Below are 21084 nucleotides of genomic sequence, written 5' to 3' on the forward strand. Positions count from 1 at the left end.
GAAAAAACAAAAAACAAACAAACAAACAAACAAAAAACTCACCAAGATACAAGAAAACTCAGAAAGGCAGTTCAATGAGCTCAGGAATAAAATCAATGAACATAAGATTTTTTTTTCTTTTAGGAAACAGAGCAGACCAGATGGAAGAAAGAATGAGTGATCTTGAAGATAGAAATATAGAAATGACTCAGGTGGAAGAAGAAAGTAAATTGAGAGTTTAAAAAAGTAAAAGAGGTCTATGAAAACTATATGACTCTATTAGAAAGAACAATATAATACCAGAAAAAGAAAAGGAGAAGGGAACAGAGAGCCTATTAAAACAAATAATTGATGAGAAGTTCCCAAAACTATGGAAAAAGCTAGACCTTCAAATCAAAGATGCTAACAGAACATCTAATTACCTCAATACAAAAAGACCTTCTTCAAAATACATTTTATTTAAATTGTCAAAAGTTAATGACAAAGAAAGAATTCTTAAAGCAGCCAGAAAAAGAAAAAAAAAAAAAAGAAGACTATAACCTATAAAGGAAACCTTATCAGATTATTATCAGATATTCCAGCAGAAACTTTACAAGCCAGGAGAAAGTGGACTCTAATGTTCAAAATATTAAGAGAGGAATCACCAGCTATGAGTAATATATCCAGCAAAGAAACCCTTTACACAGTATGAGGGAAAAATAAAAACTTTTTCAGACAAACTAACTAAGGGTATTTACCATCCCAACACCTGCATTATAAGAAATGTTGAAAGGAACTCTTCTACCTGAAGTAAAAAAACAAAAGGATATAATAGCACGAAACTGGAACTCTTATTTCAAAATAGGGTATTACATACTTAATTTTAACAAAGGTTACAGGGGGTAAAAGCAATAAAAAAAAAAAAGATAATAGCTTCTGCAATTTGGAAAGAAAAGCACAGCATGAAAAGGGATAATTTGTGACAACAAAAACATAATAGGGGAGGAGCAAAAGGACTGGACTTGCACAGGTGAATGGAGATAAGATGCAATTAGAAGAAAAAGGACTATTGTACATATGATACTTTTTTTTGCATAAACCTGATGGTAATCACAAAATAAAAATCTACAATTGAGACATGTAACATAGAAAAGGGAAATAGGAAAAAAAATCATAGAACACCACCAAACTAAAATAGGAAAAGAAACAATGGAGATATAGAACAATCAGAAAAGAGAAAATAGCTGTGGTAAATCCTCACATATCAATAATAATCACTCTAAGAGGAAATGGAGTAAACTCACCAATTAAAAGGCACAGAGGAGTAGGATGGAATAGGAAACAAGACTCTAGTATATGTTGCCTTCAGGAGACCAAACTTAGCTACAAAGACAAACATAGACTCAAAGTGAAGGGGTGGAAGATGATACCTCAGAAAAATAAGGTATAGCTGTGTTTATATGAGGAAAAATATATTTTAAGATAAGGTAACAAGAGACAAACATGGACATTTTATAGTGATAAAGAGGATAGTTCATCAAGAAGACATGACACTTACCAGTATATATGTACCCAAATTGGAACACCAAATATATAAAACAATTACTAGCAGATCTAAAAGGAGAAACTGAGAAATGTACAATTATAGTAGGTTACCTAAATACCCCATTGACAACAATGAACAGATCAACCAAATAGAAAGCTAATAAGGAAATACTAGTCTTAATTGACACATTAGCCAAAATGGATATAATATTTACAGATCTTTTTATCCCCAAACAATAGAATATATATTTTTCTTAAGTGCACATGGGACAGTGTCAAGGATAGACCATATGTGGAGCACAAAACAAGTTTCAATAAATTTAAGAATGTTATAATCATGCCAAGCATATTTTTTTTACCACAACAGTATGAAACAGGAAAATAACTATAAAGAACACTGAAAAAAACACAAATATGTGGAGAATAAACAACATGCTACTGAACAACTATTGAGTCAAAGAAAAAATAAAATAAAAGATCAAAATATTCACAGAGACAAAGGAAAATGACAATATAGCATATCAAAATTTGGGGTATACAGCCAAAGTGGTACTAAGAGGGAAGTTTATAGCAGTACAGACCTACCTCAAGAAACAAGAAAACTCTCAAATAATCTAGCACTTCAACTTAAAGAGCTAGATATATAAAAACAAATGAAGCCCAAAGTAAGTGGAAAGAAGAAAATAATAAAAATTATTTCATTTTAATGAAATAAAATAAAATAGAGAACAAAAAGACAATAAAAAAATAATGAAATAAAGAGCTGGTTCTTTGAAAAGATAAACAAAATTTGCACATCTCTGGCCAGACTAACCAGGGAAAAAAGATAAATGACTCAAAATCAGTAATGAAATAGGAGAAGTTACAATGAACACCATAGAAATGCAAAGGATTATAAAAAAAAATACTATGAAAGGCAACATGCCACTAAATTTGATAACCTGGAAGAAATAGACAAATTCTTAGAAATATATAACCTTCCTAGAATGAACTATGAAGAACCAGAAAACCTAAAATGGAAATTGAAACAGCAATAAAATACCTCCTGAAAACAAAGCCCAGGGCCTGATGGCTTCACTGGTGAATTCTACCAAACTTTCAAATAAAATTTAACCCCTATCTTTTTTTTTTTTTTTAAATGAAAGAAGAGGGAACACTTTCTACCTCATTTCATGAGGCCAACATTACCCTGATACCAAAACCAGACAAGGACAACACATACAAAAAAAATTATGGGCCAATATCTCTGATAAACACAAATGCAAAAATCCTCAACAAAATACTAACAAATAGAATACAATAATACATTAAAAAGATAATACATCACAATCATGTGGGGTTCATTCCAGGGATGCAAGGATGGTTCAACATTGCAAATTAATTATTATGATTTATCACATTAACAAAATAAATAAAAAGTATATGATCATATCAAAAGATGCAGACAAAGCATTTGGCAAGATACAACACCCATGTATGAGTAATACCTCCACAAAATAGGTAGAGAAGAAAAGTACTTCAACATATATGACAAACCTCAACTAATATAATGCTTTATTGTGAAAAACTAAAAGCTTTTCCTTTAAGATCAGGAACAAGACGAGGATGCCTAATCTCACCATTATTACTCAATACAATAATGGAAGTCCTATCGATGTTCTTTCTCATCAATGTTTCTATCTCTCTGTCCCTCTCCCTTCTTCTCTCTCTAAAATCAATAAAGATCTGAAAACAAAAAAAATACATAGAAGAAAACATAGGCACTAAACTTATGGACCTTTTCTTAGAGAGATTTTTATTAATATAACCCCAAAGACATATAGATGGCCAATAGATATATAAAAAGATGCTCAATCTCACTGGCTATAAGGGAAATGCAGATCAAAACCCCAGTTAGATACCTCCTCACACCTGTTAGAATGGCTATTATCCATGAGACATGAAATAACAAATACTGAAGAGAATGTTGAGACAAGGGAATCCTCATACACTGCTGGTGTGAATGTAAATTGGTGCAGCCTCTATGAAAAACAATATGGAGGTTCTTCAACAAATTAAGAATAGAGCAGCCACATAACCCAGCAGTCCCTCTTCTTGGTATCTCCTTAAACATTTTGAAAACACCTGTTGTCAAGTTATCTGTACCGTTATGTTCAATGCAGCATTAATCACAATAGCCAAGACATGGAAACAACTTAAGCATCCTTTAATTTAATGGATGATTGGATAAGAAGATGTGGTACATGTATATAATGAAATACTACTCAGTCATAAAAAAGACAAAATATGGCCATTTGCTACAACATGGATACATCTTGAGAGTATCATGCTAAGTGAAATAAGTCAGGTGGATAAGGACAGGAACCATATTATTTCATTTATATGTAGGATATAAAATAGAAAGCAACAAACAAACAAAAATAACCCTCATAGATACAGACAACAGTATGGTGGTTACCAGAGGGGAAGGGGATGTCGAGAGGGTAAAGGGGTTCAAATATATAGTGATGGAAGAAGACTACAGTCTGGGTGGTGAGCACCAGCATGAAATATACAGATGTTGCCTTATGGAATTGTACACCTGAAACTTATATAATGTTATTAACCAATGTAATCCTAATACATTTAATTAAATTAAAAAAGAAAAAAATTCACTTCTTACAAGTTATATGTATTTCTAGAGATAAGTGCTCTGAGCTTTATCGAAACAGACCTAACAAGAAACAATATTCAAACAGAGAAAAGAAGCACCAAGGTCTTTGCCGTTTGAAGGAGCTAACAAACCTTTTAGTCTTTACTAAAGCATTTTAGCAAATAAACTTTGGCTCAATTTGTGTCACAGATTCTGAGCAGAATATGATTTCATTGATCATCCTTCCTCTTCAGTTTTAATGCTTTCATTGATTAGGCAACTAAGATTATGTGGGAGGAATATCATACTTGTATGAATGTTCTTTTGAAGTGTAATTTAAAAATGCTGTTGAAGAATTTTTGTATGTCAAATATATTCAAAGACTTTCTTTACTTATGTGAAGGATTCATCTTTAATTATTCCTCTCATTTTCATCTGGGTGGGTGGAAGGTAGTCCTCCAGGTCATGTATGTTTTTGAAATGAAGGGTCACCTAGGATCAAATAGGTGACTGTCTCTAGTTCTTGAGAGGTCACTGAGTACTTCATAAGAAGTAATTGGAGAAAACCTGGGGTTTTATGTAAGGATCTGGACATTTAGAAAGTAATCCCTTGATCAAGTCATGACCAAGCATGTACCATGGGAATAGCCACGGTTTCAGAACACAGCAGCATTGGGTTCACATCCCACTTTCTCTATGGAATTCATTATTTATCCTCTTTGATTTCCTCATTTTACAAATGAGGAAATCATTTAGAGCCCTGGCTGGTGTGGCTTGATGGTTAGAGTTTCAGCCCACACACCAAAGAGTTGCGAGTTGAATTCTCCCCAGGCCTGCTTAGGGCGCATGTGGGAAGCAACCAATCAATGTCTTTCTCACACTGATGTTTCTCTCTCTCTCTCTCTCTCTCTCTCCCCCCCCCCTCTCTCCCCCTGTATCTCTTCTCCTCCTTTCCACTCTCTCTTAAATTCAAGGGAAAAAATATCCTTGGGTGAAGTTTACAAAAAAAAAACAAAAAAAAAAAACAAAGCATAACATTTAGAATAATTTACTTGATGCACTTACTGTAAAGAATAAAAACAGAAGATGTCTCTAAAAGGCTTAGCAGAATATCTGATACATAAAAGTTGCTTAATAAATATCTACTCCATTTCAATGAATGAGAGATAAGGAAGATATGGAGGGGCAGGTGGAGTGAGGAATATAAGGGCTTTCCTTCAATCAGTCTGCTTGAAGGTGGAGTTGGTGCTACTGCCTTTTCTGCAGCTCAAGGGAGAAACTTGCTGTAAAGATGCCCAGGGAGACTTAGGATGTACCAAAACATAGCCCCCAAGAGGAAACGTGACTGACTGACAGTAAGGAGTAACCATACAAACATCACATAGATTGACAGGTTCTAACACCTGCTCTGCTGCTTTCTAACTGTGTGCCTTTGGTTAAGCTATTTAATTTCTCTGCCCTGTTTCCCTGGATGTAATCAAGTAGTGATAATGATACCTCTCATAGCGAGTGCAATATTCCCGTCTTTCATTCTGAGGCTGGATTCTCCCCTCTCGAGGAAGGACTCTTGTAGCCATGCTTATGTCTCATGAATATGATCCTTTGTTCTTATAGAAAGAGACTAGGGGGACCCAGCCCAGACACAATCAGCTTCTCTCTCCTGGGGGAGGACTAAATAACATGCAAGAAAGTACTTAACACAGTGCCTGGGGTGTAATGTGGATTCAGTAGTAAGTGAAGGCCAAAGTGAAGGCCACTTCCTGGTATCTACTCTAACTTACAAAATTTCAGTCCACAGTAACTGCCATGTGAAAAGTTGGTACAAGCCTCATGAGCAGTGCAGGGGGACATTTCCCCCAGGTTTTGCATTGACAGCTCAAACCAAGACACATCCCCATCTTTATACCTCTTCATGCCAGGGACATTTCTGAATGAAGCATACATTAAACAGCTTTCTCTGGAAAAGCCTAATAATTCTCATGCTAGAAATTGTAATGTCACGATCCGACTATAGGTAGATTCAGATCTAGGACTGCTTATTTTTAACAAGCCCAGCTAGGAAAAATACCATTTCAAACCACACCTCTTGCTCACGTGCACCTGAGTCTATAGCATTAGCCTCAGGAAAGGCCGTTCCCTTACACTGCCCTCAACGGGCCCAGCTCATTAAGGGTAGCAAAAGGTACGCGGCAAGGATTACATGTGATTTTCCTCATTAACTGGAGCAGGCACCATGGTGGGAATAAGATAGAGGAGTTCAGATCCTGTGAACTTAAGTCTCCAAGAAAGGAAATGTTCTCCTAAATAAATGATAAACAAAGAGATCCTTTTCTATGTTAGTATTAATCCCAACTATCAATCAATATGTTGAAGACAGAATTTTTAACCACCTATGCACTTCTCATTTTTCACAGTGCTTTTTTTCTTTCTCTTTTAACTTCCTATGTAAGAATTATTTCCTTTTCTCTCTTTGCTATACAAACCCGAAGGTCATTTTGATTTATATATTTTTATAATTTTCATCCTAATTGAATTTTCTCAGCGCAATGTACAGATGATTTTGTTTTCATGACAGAAAATTCATTTATAATTCATTCATAGTCTCTTTCTCTCCATTCCCCCACCTCCCCAACAGAAAGTTTCATAGTTTGGAATCAGCCAACAGTGTGATTAATGCACTTCAGAGACCTTCCCTAAAGTTTTCACACAAGCTGAAAAAATTCTATTTTGTTTCGGGAATACCAATAAGGACTTAGGGCAAAATACTATTCTACTAGAGCTATGCACTGTGCAGCTGAGTCATTTAAACACAGCACGACAACCCTACAAACACTCTCCCTTAATTTACATGTGTGTGTGAATATATGTGCATATATGTGTGTGTATGTATACGGATATGCATAAAATATGTAACCAGCAAAGTAGAATCCAGGTTTCTTTTCAAAAGGAGCAACCAGTTCAAATGCACAGCTGGGTATGCCAGAAAACACATAATTAGACAAATTGGATTTAAGAATTACATAAGGTCTCAACTGAGCCAGTGAATGAGAAGCTGAATGAAACGTTGTGATTGCTGCTCTGGTGCCTCGAAAGAACAGAATATGTGGATATGTGTGTTTTGGGCAAATAAAAGGCAATTACTGGGAGTTATGGAGTGTCGTTGGCATTCCATGAAAGTTAGACTATACAATATTTCACAGTGGGCTGTACTAGGAATAAAATGTTATCCATGGCTGAAAGGGGGAGTCTGTTAGAGATGTGCCTAAAAGAAAAGATTTGGCAAATACTATTTTGGAGTTATATTTTTTTGAGGGGGGTGGAAGAAAGTAGAAAACTTACATAATATGTAACTTTTCAATGGGTTTATAAACCCATCTTAATTATATGGGGATATATCACATATTATTTCCCCTCTAGAAGTGAATCTTCCAAGTATATTCTGGAGAAGATAACAAGCAAAGTCTTTAGTTTCAGAATTTTTCACTAAGAATACTTAAACCAATGACTACATATTGAAGATAAGCTCCCTTATAGGATTAGGAAGCTGAAACTAAATTACCACTTTTTCATATTTGCAAATAATCTTATTTGCAAATTTGTCTCAAGGCAACTGCATGAAAAGTAGACAGTCTTCTCTCTTAACAATCTCCCTGAAATAAATGGGACAAAAAAGCAATAGTCTGAGAGAGTCCTATTTTCTTAAAGAAAATATTCTGCATTAATTGACAAAAGTACCTGGGTCCCCAGGACTCCAGTGCTGATGGCATTCAGGGCTTGCCTCTCAGTGTGCAATTTAAAAATATATCCATAAAACCCTTGCCAGTAATACCTTCTTGTCTGCTGACGCTGTCTAACTATTCACATCTCTATTAGCAATCTTACATTTAGTTTGTTAAACTTTACAAAATATGTTTGAATATCTCTAATTTATAAAGCATGTGCTAGAGACAGTGGCAAGTACAAAGATGAGCAGAGATGAGTGGAAGGCCCTCCCTCAAATTTGTAATCTAGTGAGATAGCCAGACACTTGTGTTGTTGGCAACTTTGCCACGTATTTGATGATTGTGCATCAGGATTTTTCTTTTATTTTGATGAAGAAAATTATTTTGAAAAGCATATTTTGCTTGAGTTACCATTTGAAGTGTATTTTGCTCATGTTGTTTAAAAGGGAAATTCTTTGATGTCATAGGTATCTCTGTGTAAATATTATAGTGCTATTATAATAAAGTGTCACATAATGTTTTTAAGCAGATAATCAAATAACTGTTTCTGCATTATTATGGGTATAGTAGTTGGCAAAAAGTCCTGATTATAAATCAAATGAAGACCCTTAATGACAAGTTAAAAAAAATATCTATGTAATCTGATGAGGACATGTAACTACCAAGGTTTGTCATGTTTGACAAAACTTTAAATTCTTATCAACAGTTGTCTACCGAGTTATCAAATTACAAATGTCTTATTTGGATAAATAACCTTTACTCCCATTTATTTATATATGAGAAAGCTTTCTGAATTTGTATATTTGCTAAGGGTATAGTCACTGAGATACTGTAAGAGAAATGAAGGTTGTCAGAAGAACAACAAATGTGATTGTTCCAAAACTCTTTCCAAGAAGAGAAAAGGTGGTCTCAGACATCCTAAAAACTTTAAAAAATGCCGGCAAGGGCAGGAAGTCAGTATAACTTTCCCTAGGTTAAATGAAAGCTCTTAATCCTTGAATAGGTCTTCTAATACATCTGTGACACAGGAAGAATGTTTGCTGTAATTAGGTGAATGTTTATTGAATTAGGTACTTTATGTACTTTTCCAGACCAACAACTATTATCAATCCTTCCTTCATTCCAATGACAGACAACAGAGAAATGTCTTAAATAAAATACATTTCATTTGGTCTGATCATTAATAATTTGTGATATCATGTCTTAATCCAGAATTCATTAATATTAAAAAAAACCCCACAGAGAATGAAAGAAACAATCATTTGTAATAACCCATTTATAGTTAAAAATCATAGCTCATACTTGGTGTGCTCCTGACTTTAATTCCTACTAAATGAGTAATGTTAGAAATAGTGAATACTTTCTTTTGTGTTAGGACCAAAGAATTGCTAGTTCTGAACTGATAAAACTTTTCTCCAAACCTGAGTATTTACAGACAGAATTTCTGGTTTGTAAAAGCAAATTCAATGTTGATCTTGTCAGAGAGACTAGGAATAAGAACAAAAACACAAATAAGAAAATAGAGACTTACTGTATCACGTTGCCTGTTATCTTTTCCTGATATTATCAAGAAGTAGTTCCATGTCAATAGTAACAACAAAACCAGTGGTATCATGTAGAGCTCAAAGTTCCAGACAACAAAGAGAAAGAGCTGGAGGAGAGAGAAGAGAGAAAAAAAGATGAGTCAACTCTAAATTTCATTAAATGGACTCTCTTATCAATACTCCACTTCAAAAAACACAAAACAAAATGCTTTAGAATGGAAAGATTTATCTTGAAAACAAAGCCTTAAAACTTGTTAGGCGTTTTCCCAAAAGTAAAGTGACCCTGGAAAGTCACAGGTAAGAGTTTTACTTTGTTTAATTCCTATGAATAAAAAACTGATATCATTACATTGTCAATGAGGCTATTTCAATTTTTCTCCTTCAGTGAAATTATTGTTAGGTTGAACAAAATAAAGTAAAAAAAAAAAAAAAAGAAAAAAGAAAGGCAGCAAAATGATCTTTATATTGTCAGTATTGTCGGAAATAGCTGGTCTACCTGCCTTTTAATAAAAAATGAATCATTGTTTAATATCAGGGACTTAAAAAAAAATCTCACTTGGATAACACAATGTAACTAGCATAAAAGGCAGATGAAAATACCAAGTGTATATAAGAGAGCCTCAGAGATTTCATATTATGAATAAAAGCACTGCTGCCAACAAGTGTTAAAAAAAGGGTTGGCTTAACATTCAGTATTACCATAGAAATAAAAAAAGCTATTTAAAAAATAATAATAATTTTGCCAAAGAAAATTTGCATGAGTCTTTCTATTATCCTTTAAAACTCCCTATTTCTCTAAGTATATATATATATTTTTAATTGGGAGACAAATATTAGATTAAGAACTCACCTAGGTGGGCAGAAGGAACCATTGTAAGAGCATTTGCATTGCAAATATCCAGCATTGGCTATCAAGTATGACTCTCTCACATCCCGCCAGACTCTTACAGTCCTGAACAGATCATTGAAATTTTCTGGCTCTGTGGCAACTGCTGCTAAATTAAGGTCATGTTAAGTCAGATGGTTGTTAAAAGCCAGATTCTCCTCCTGATGCTAACTAGCCCTATAACTTTTTGGAAATATGCATATTTTCTCTTCAGTTTGTTCCTCTGTAAAATGGGGATGATAAGAGTATCTACCTGAGGTTGTGAGAATTAAATCGCTGAAACTTTTTAACGATTTAACACACTGCTTAGTAGCCAGTAAGCACTCAGAACATATTATTGTATAAGTGATATCAATACCTTACAAAACTCAAAAGTTAAGTATCGACTAAGGCCCTCAGGTAATGAATATTTTAATAGTGAAAACTAGAAAGTCATCTACCTGCTGGAGTTTAGCTGAACCATAGTATAACTGGGAATTTGAGCCAGATGGTAACACAAACACCTTGTGTTGATAGACCAGAAGGTGTAGGAGCTTTACCCTGAGAACACAAGTGTGGAGAACAGTAGCACAGGCCATTTGCAGTGTTCTTAATAAACCCAAGCCAAGTGTACAGCCTATTCAAATGACAGAGAAAGTGAAACTGTGTGGAGTGGGGGAGAGACCCCTGCTTTAAAAGCCAGAAGACAGGTTCTAAGCCTTAGAAGGTCACTCTGCCTCACTGTTTTTCATGTCTAAACGGAGGTGGATAGATCTAATCACCTCTAACATACTTCCTCTAATATTTAAAGTGGCTTTATGATATTACTGTATCATTAGAGTTTTCTAAATGTGACATTGAATTTTAAAAATTATATATTTTACTGAATTATTTGATATTCATAACCCAGATAGATACCAAAAGCATAAATAATGGTTTAGTAACCCAAGAAATGAATTTTGGACAGAATTACATGGTAACTATAGATTCAAGTTCCTGAGTAAAAAAATTTTGAATATATAATTTATTGAACATGAGCCATTTTTTTCTTTCACCAAAAAAGTAAAACACCTTCCAGAAAAGAAGATATTTCCCTTTAATTTTTTGAAATTTATACACTATATATACAGATGATACAAAATATAATTGATGACTATGATTATTCCATTGAAATATATTTTCAAAAGATAATCCTTTATTCAGGTAGTGAAGCAAGGCAAATTTGGCAGACATCAACACATGCGAAAGGAAAATTATTTTTGGCTAGAATTCATACTAATTCTTTACATATTTATCTGTAAAATTTTAAATTTAGATAATCACTAGAGTATAAGCTCTTATGGGTAGGGAAATATACATTTTGTTCCCAGTTCTATCCCCAGAGCCTAGACCAGTGCTTGAGGCACAATGGGTGTTCAATCTATACATATCAGCTAAATTAATGAATGAATGAATACTGGGTTCTCAAGTCATTTAACATAAGTCTTCCTAATTATTTGTATTAGTAAATGTATTACAGAGCCATTGTATAAATCCAAGTGACTTCAGAAAAATGTATAAAGAATTACAACCTGGAATGCCACTAACAAATTTCTCTCTGAGGTACATAGGTAGAAGTACCTTGATACTGGTAGAAAGATTCTCCTTCCATCCTATCAACGCAGTCATGAATTGTTTGTGTATTATGGTATGACCACAATCTTTCCTACATGGCTGCCTTTGCTGAGGACATTCACGTGACCCAGTGTGTTCTGGCCTCATATGATTCCATTGCTCAATATGACCAACTGTAATAATTTTTAACCTGGTGAGCATATTATATCCCCCTTGTAATATCTCCTCATTGGTGGGAGAGTCCTGTTGTTGCTCAGAATAAACTTTCTTGTAGTGTCCATGTATTGATGTTAGTTGTAGGCTAGATGTTGCATAGAACAAACTTTTTAGATGATAATCTAGTAAGTAATCGAGACATCTGTCATGCTGTTTTCTTCTCTAGGCTCATTCAACATCACCAGTTGCTTCAAGCACCAGTTACAAGGTGTGGTTTCTAGCAGTCTCCATGGCAGACATCTTCTCACCACATCCAAATCAATACATCAATAGAAACTTTCTTAAAACATAGCACTCAGAATGGACACAACACTTCTCATGAATAGCTATGATTATTGATACACCCTCACAACATGAGCACCAGAACTCAAGATGGAGAAAAATATAGGAGAGAGACAAAGGAAGATACTTCATTATTAGTTTTATGGATAGTGGAAGTGCAAAAATAGTCTGTTTTAATATTGTGTATTCTTTAAGAATCTAATTTTTGGGTAACTAAGTAAGAAGCCTGTAATGTTGAAAATATCTTTAAAAACAAAACAAAACAAGGGTATACTCTGAAAATGATAAGATATTGAAGAAATTGAACAAGATACAACTAAATGAAAGAATATACCTTGGTTATGGATTAGAAAGATTAATATTGTTCAAATGTCTTTATTACCTAAAGTAACTCACAGATTCAATTCAACACCTATTAAAACACCAATGGCATTCTTCTCAGAATTAGAACAACTAATCCTATAATGTATACAGAACCACAAAACACTTTGAATAGCCAAAGAAATCTTAAGAAAGAACAGAGTGGGAGGTATCATACAAGCTAATATGAAACTATACTACAAAACTACAATAATCATAACAGTATGGTGTTGGCAAAAACAAAGAAACAAAAACGAAAAACAGGTATATTGATCAATGGAATAGAATAGAAAGCCCAGAAATAAATCATCACTTACATGGTCAATTAATCTATGACAAAAGAGGCAAAGATACACAATGGGGTAAAGACAGTCTTTTCACTAAGTGGTAGTGGGAAAACTAGACAGATAATTGCAACAAAATGAAATTGGACCACTTTCCTACACCATTTACATATGTGTGTGTGTGTGTGTGCGCATAAACTCTAAATGGATTAAATATATAAATGTTAGACCTATAACTATAGAAGGAAGCATAGGCAGTAAACGCTGACATTAGCATTATCTTTTTGGATATCTCTCCTCAAGCAAGGAAAATAAAATAAAAAATAAATAAATGAGGCTAAATCAAACTAAAAATTTTCCACAATGAAGAAAACCACCAACAAAATGAAAAGACAACCTACTGAATAGGAGAAGATATTTATCAATGATACATCTGATGATGGATGAATATCCAAAAAAAAAAAAAAGAACTCATAAAGCTTAACATGAAAGGAAAAAACAACAACAATTCAATAAAAAAATGGACAGAGGACCTAAATAGACATTTCTCATAAGAGGATATACAGATAGCGAACAAACATTTAAAAATATGCTCAGTATCACTAATCATCAGGGAAGTGCAAATGCAAATTACAATGAAATATCACCTCACACCTGTCAGAATGGCTATCATTAATAAATCAGCAAACAGTGTTGGTGAAGAAGTGGAGACAAGGGAACTTTGTGCACTGTTGGTAAGATTGTACATTAGTGCAGCCACTATGGAATACAGTATGGAGAGTTTTCACAAATTAAAAATTGAGCTGCTTTATGAGCCAATGAGTCTACTTCTGGGTATATATTGGAAGAAAACAAAAACACTAATTTGAAAAGACATATGCATCCCACCTATGTTTATTGTAGCATTAATAGTGATAGTATAGATATGGAAGCAACCTAGATATCCATCAGTAGACAGATGGATAAAGATCTGGCATACATATACAGTAGATTATTATTCAGCAATAAGAAAGAATGAAATCTATTCACCTGTGATGATATGGATGGACCTAGAGGGTATTTTGCTAACTAAAATAATATCAGACAAAAAACAAATACAGCATGATCTCAGTTATATGGGGTGTCTATAAAACAAAACAGAAGTAGACTCATAGATACAGAGAACAAGCTTATGGTTACCAAAGGGGAGGTGATAAGGAGATGGGAATAAAAAATTAATAAAGCAATAAATAAATAAATAAGAAATCTTTGAATAAGCTCTAAATGCAAAAGCATTTATTTTTTCTTTCTAAAAAATAAAACTACAGAGTTCAAAAGTTAATATGTTAATAATAAAATGTATATATTGAACACTGACTATGTGCTGTACAATACTGGGGGTTCAAATTAAGATATGACACGGTCTCTGGACTCAATTGCTAAGAGTCACTAAAAAAAAAAAAAAAGCAATCATTCACTATAGTATTAGTGATGTTTCTAACACTTGGTAGTGGGGAGGATCTTTTAATAAAGAGCCTTAGAGGAAGAAGAAGGGCATCATCTAGCTCATTCTCTCCACACTGAGCTTCTCTTCTCCCTAGGGCCATCTGCACTAATACCTCCTCTTTCCTTCAAAAATCCAAGATAATTCTTAAGGTTGGGTCTCCAGTGTCCTACTAGGGCAGCAGGAGGAAGAAGGCAGCTCAGAGAAACCTCAGAGGGCCGAGAAAATGCAGGATCTCATACTTTTTCATGGACTTGGGTTGGTCGGGGGAGAGATATAATCAGATAAAATGAGGTAAAAAGTCAAAGAATTAAAAAAAAAAAAAATCACTGACACATCCACAGAATATAAATATAAACCATAAAATGCCTAGAATTTATCCTGACCCAATACTTCCAGAACTCCTTTTTGCCTGTGCAGGACAATGGAAAGATGACTCAATGATACTAGAATGTCTCAATGTCAATTTAGGTAATAGAAATTCTTGTTCATTTGGACAATATTTAATTTCCTTTGACTCCATCACTATGGTATAATTTTTTTTCCCTCTCTCTATTACAGTCTCCTCGTCTTTTTCCTTCTCTCCCCATATTTTTAACAAGTAAACTTTGACTATCTACATTTTACTTTAATGGAATTCATGCCCCCCCCCATTCCAAACAAAACATCTAGCCCTATATTAGTTATCCTTGCTCAGTAGAGACTAAAACTATTCCAAAAAATCGGTGATTTTCTTTTTGAAATCACTAGGTAGCTGTTATAATATACAATTAGAATTCTATAGCACAAAATCTTCATGAGACATTGGTCAAATGGTAATAAGTACACATAATCTCCTTCATTAGAAAAAGGATACTGAGAGTTTTACCCATTCTTCTGGATGTTAGAGGCTCTCTGTCGATCTGCCTTGGACTGCCAGCCATGACCATGGGATCCCTCAGGAGCTGTGTAGTGTGCTGCAGTGGGACAGGTGTTTGACTCAGGCCCATGTTTGCATCAAAGCTCTCTAGTCACTAGCTATGTGACCTTGGGCAAGTTACTAGATTTCTCTTAGTTTAACATCTGAAAAATGGAAATCATAGTACTTTGCAGATTTGAGGTGGAATTAGCCTAGTGCCTGGCACCTATAAGATGCTTAATGAGCAGTAAGTGTTATTACAAGCAGGAATATGTTGGCTCATACCTCATATAATATTTTTGGCCCTTATTGCAACTCATCACTTTTGTTTTATCTCCCTAGAATCTACAGATAATGGTTGTTCCAATAATAAGAGTTGTGTTAAAGAAGCCATGTCAACTACAGGAGGAAAAGGTGATGAAATAAATGAGTGCCATTTTTAGTATTTTTATATTTAGCTTGTGGTGAGTGCATGTAGTATTGACTCCACTTGTTGATGGCTCCTTGTGTACATGCCTTTTGTAATTCCCTCCAGTAATGACACCAGATTGGGCAAATGGCTCATTTGGGCCCAGGGAAGAGTAGCAACTATGAATACAGAGACTTAAAAAGCACTTGCTCTCTGGGCCTTGCCCTCTGCAATCTTAGAACCCTGAGACATGTCTACAGTCCCAGGCTAGCCGGCTGCCCAACAAGAGACCTGTGACAGACCCAGTTGCCTCCATCACCCCTGCTGAAAGCCAGACAGCATCCAGAAGCAAAGCTGCCTAACTGGCCAGAAGCTGACTAGAGATACAGGAGTGAGTCCTACTGAGAACATAAGAAATACCCAGCAGAGCTTGATCCGAATTGCTGACCCAAGGAATCATCACTACATAAAGGGTATTTACTTTAAACTACTAATTATAGAGTAGCTTTTACCACAGCAAAAGCTAACTGATACATAATCCTCCTCCAAGGAGACAATGTAGTATGGACCAGAAGCCTGAAAAAGCGGTTTTAATTTTATTTCTGCTATTTGATCAGCACAGGACCTTGGGCAAGTCAGTTATCCTCTTTGATTTTAGTCTACTATCCAAGAAATGGAGATGGTAATACCTGCTTGTTTCACAGGTTGGCTGTGGGAAAGAAGTGATGCAATGTATATGAAAATGTTTGATCACAAAGTACTACTCGTTTAATGCTTTTCATATTTAAAATTATTTCTGAAAAATTGCACACACTTTATAAACTAATACTACAGGATAAGTCAGTATCATAATTGTTCTTTGAGCAGTTAAAGAGGATGGGTGGTATTCCTCAGAGGGAGTTGTGTGTGGTGGTGGTGGTGGTGGGGGGGGGGTTGTTGGAAGTTATAAGTGTTAAACACAAGAGGTTTCAGTTAAGTTTTTTACTACTTATAAAAAACCCCAGATCTTTATAGAAACTTACTATTACTAGTAAATGGCATTAGCATGCAGTGTGGCTTTTGTGAACTCTGAAGTTAAAACAATTGGGTTTTGAAATGTTAACAATTTTTAACAACCTCATGCCCCTAGATACAAAAGAATCTTGTTCTGAACTAGTAGTTTTATAAATGTCAATTCCTGTCCATAATTTTTTTTCATTTTTAAATCTACATACCTTTTATCTAAATGAATGTTATCTTGCCAATGCCATTAGTATCAAAGTCACAAAATGAAATTCTTCATTATCTATTTGGGCCAGCCTTTAAGAGCAATCTACATTTAAAACATAAGTATTCAGAATGGCTTTCTGGAAAATCTATAATTTACTGAAAGTAAATAACATAATTTGTCCTATCAAGTGTCTTATATCACATTGCATAGAATGAACTTTACGGATAAAGTCCTGAGAGGCAGGCTGGGAAGGCAGAGACCATTATTTTCATTTTACAAGTGAGGAAGCCAAGGCTCAGGAGTCTGAGATTTGTCTAAGGACACCACTACTGAGTGGCAGGCCCAGGTCCTCTGATTCCCAACCCAGCGTGCTCTTCCCACAATGCTCTTCTGCCTGTAAGGTGAAGGATTTGACAGCAGTGTCGATGTCCTGAAGGTATCAATTATTTAGGGGCTGATTATTCAATTTGTAGATTTCTGTACCTCTATTTCTTTTTCCTTCCTTTTGCTTTGGGACAACTACTTTTGCATTAGTGGGAAGAAATGAAATACTACTTCCTAGGTGTTCTGGTAAAGGTCCGGTATGACAAAGAGGTCAAAAACTAATGGCTGAAATGAGGTTTGTGGCACCAATATTATTCTTCCCCTTTTCACTGTCTCGCTTGGCTCTAAAGAATCAAAAGTTGGCTATTCACAGCGTTTCCATTAAATGGAGTTTTATCCTGTCCAACATGTTTAGAAAGGTTAGCAAAGTGGCTAAGAGGCAAAGATTGGAAAATGAATAAGCCAATTACATTTTTACAGACAAAAACAAAAGCCCATTTTCATATGAAGATTAAAGAAACAAACAAAAAAATCCTTTTCTACTCAGGAGCTATGTGAAAGTGGCCTAAGGTTTCTCACTTGTATTTAAACAAGGTAAAGTACGTAAAGTACAGTGAGCAATTCAAAATAGTAAGATTTTAAAGCAACACCATTTCTTGCTCTAAACAGGCATGATTTTTCTTTCTTTGCGTCTGGGGTTTTCAGTGCCCCAGACAGGCCTGGGTCATTCACATCACCCACCAAGTGATGCTCTCATCAAGTGCAGTGGAAGGTGTCTGCATTCAATGATCATTCAGTGCGACATGTGACAGTATCCCTGGGGGGTGCACTTCAGAAAAATCATTTAAGTTGGAATATTGAATATCCTATTCTTTTGCAAACTACAGTATATTTTAAAAAGAAATCTCATCCAAAATGATTAACACTTCCTACTGTTCAGGAAAAAAGCCTGCCCTTTCAGACTAACAGCTGTGGATCATTAGCTCTCCAGTGATGAGATGTGTTTGATGAGTATTTTTCTTTCTAATTAAGAGATGAGATTCTCTATTTGACTGTCTCTTCAGAAAGAAGTGAAGAAAAAATCCTCTGCCTGCATGGAAAGGCCATCTCCTACAAAACAATTAATTATTTCATGGCCCTTTTAGAAAATCTTTTCCTCCCTAATTTCAATTCATTTCTTTCTTAAACTTAACACATTTACACCCAGGCCTTCCCAGTATTTAACCCATTTTTCACCCAACCTTCACCCTCTGATGTTTCTCTGTTTCATTATTCAACAATATCTTTTTCAGATAAAATATAAGGAGGAAATATATATATGCATACCCTAACAGAGAGCATCTGGTATAGAAATATTCTCTGATGTATGAGAGGCCTCAAATGAGAAAGATAATAAATAGTAGTATTCATCTATTAATGTTTAATATTTCTTAACAATAAGCCTAAAGAAGAACTGGAGGTGAACCTTCTCTGCCCATTTACTACCCTTTGCATTAAGGCATGCTATACCGATCATCAGAGTCTTCAAAACTGCATCTTCTGGAAAGGGGGTGTTTTCAGCTTGATTTAAATAACCAGATGGCATCACCATCTGTACTAAGGTCTTTACTTGTGATTGGTTCTACTGAAGCCTTTGTAGCACCGCCATTCAACAAGGGAGAGAAGATAGGCAAAATGAACCTGACCAATTCCAGTATCATGATAGACTTCTCAAGGTGGTTCTATTTAAAGTATGACATATTGCTCCCTTGAAGAGAAGCTTTGATTTGCTTGGACAAATTTCTAAAATAAACAGTTGCAGGGAATTGGCGACAACCTTAGACCCACCAGATCACTCCAACTTGTTCTGCTGTTTCCTGAGGTCATGCCACCAATGACACAGGGGCCTCATCATGCTCAGATACATGTTCATATACAGTGGCTTTTCTTCCTTCTCTCAATTAGAACGAGAATGGACATGCTTCCCTCTGCTGCTTTCTTTTCAAATAGTTTCACCCAGACACCAAACTGACAAGAACTTTTGTTATGTTTTAATGTGTTTGGGTGTGTGTGGTTTGTGTGTTTAGAGAAAAAAAAAAATCAAAGTGTACGCTCTACCAAATGATCCCTTATATTGATTAGGTAAACTCTGTCAAGATAACTATCTATGTTCGTTCTGGTTACAGAATGAGTATATGGTTAGGATTAGGGGAAAAAGAGAGAAATTGGTTGATTTCAAAGGCACAGCTTTGAAGCAAATGTATATAACTTCGTTCATTTATTGACTGTTGGTGTTAAAAATCATTGTTTACTCAGATTTACCAAGACTACTTATAAAATACACATCAGAAAGTCCCAATTCCTTACAGTGTGAAGCTGTACAATGGGTTTTTGAAGTTGCTATCTGAAACTTAGTCCACAATCTGAGTTCGTTTATGCCTTTGCAAAAAGCAAGGCTTGACTCTGTCTATTAAAGAAGCAAATGTGACAACTAGATAGGACTCATTTGAAGATGTCTTACATGCGACCCTTGCAAACACCAACTGAAGAATCTCCACAACAAAATGGACCAAAACAACCTCAAAGATAGTGCTGTCAACTAATGATAGCATAATGCATACAATCCTTGATGGAGATATTACATCAATAGAATCTGCCAGCCAGAAGGCTTGGGAAGTTGTTTATTTATTTAGATATTTTCCTTTTCTGTTTCAGATTACAAATTGTACTGATATTTTGTGTCATTTTTATCAGTCAGAGATGAAAGGCTCTGGCTTTGCTTTGAGAATACTGACAACTCCAAAATGCAAAGCCCAGAGTATGTCCAACTTGAACATCACATCAACCACACATGAATAACTGATAAGAAATCCCTGAAATGTTGTGAGTTTAATGTTAGCCAAAGTTTGGATGTAGAATGAAAGCTACAAATGCTTATAGATGTCTGGAGAATATTGATTCTCTGAGATCCCTTTCATTAGAAATCAGTACTTTACCTAGAAGTTTATAATACCTATCATGGTAGCTAACAGTTATGGGTTTTTTTTTTTTTTCCATTTTAATAGCTTTATCATTCATAGGAGTTCTGCATTCAAGATCAGGCTGCATGCAAAGTCATTCTTGCAGATTACAGATCAACACATATTTATTGTTTTAAATGACCAAATATAGACAATTAAGTGGGATTGGTGAACTAGTATTTGGTTCATGAGGCGGTTATTGGTATCAAGTAACAAGCACTAAAAAATACTTAAGGACTACATCAAAGAAACACATAAGAATGAGTTAAGGGTATTAAGCTCATTGAAGCTTGTGTTTTTCTGGTTTCCCATTTCTCCAGGATCCAACAGGTTCCGGAAGGATCCATGACTATCTCACTGGTATAAGTAAGAAACAGTCCATGTTGTATTTTCTAAGTAAAAAAAAAAAAAGCCTTTTAATGTTGGTTCTCAATTTTTTTCTTGTATTTATGCCTCCAGTGCCAATGAAAAGGTCACCTTTTCCCCATTCTATTAGAATCATCATATGTCTTTTAAATTCACAAACTATTATTTAACAGAATTGTTGGATTAAATGTGATATTTTATTTAAGGATATTGTCATGCGAATGTACCATGTCGATATCTTTCTAGGACTTTAGAAGTGCTGTAAAGATTTGTCAAAGCTTATTCTAGATAGTTATCTTTTGCATGTTTAAAGAAATGAATCTGTTACCATTACTATTTTCAAAGTAGGTTATTGATCAACTTCCCTCTTTGT

The 21084-nt window shown here is 34.8% G+C and overlaps 1 protein-coding gene across 7 annotated transcripts in view; it reads right to left on the reverse strand.

The window, feature by feature from the left end:
- MCTP1 (multiple C2 and transmembrane domain containing 1) overlaps positions 1-21084 on the reverse strand; it is a 490459-nt gene that overhangs the window by 84274 nt on the left and 385101 nt on the right. For 6 of the 7 annotated variants that reach the window (XM_036278918.1, XM_036278919.1, XM_036278920.1 and 3 more), the window contains one exon: positions 9389-9508. The exons of the other annotated variant lie outside the window; for it this stretch is intronic. In XM_036278918.1, the coding sequence (XP_036134811.1) occupies positions 9389-9508 (120 nt within the window). The remainder of the gene's footprint in view (positions 1-9388; positions 9509-21084) is intronic. 7 annotated transcript variants of the gene reach the window in all.

This window comes from Molossus molossus, unplaced genomic scaffold, assembly GCF_014108415.1.
Source record: "Molossus molossus isolate mMolMol1 unplaced genomic scaffold, mMolMol1.p scaffold_m16_p_3, whole genome shotgun sequence".
Classification (NCBI taxonomy): domain Eukaryota; kingdom Metazoa; phylum Chordata; class Mammalia; order Chiroptera; family Molossidae; genus Molossus; species Molossus molossus.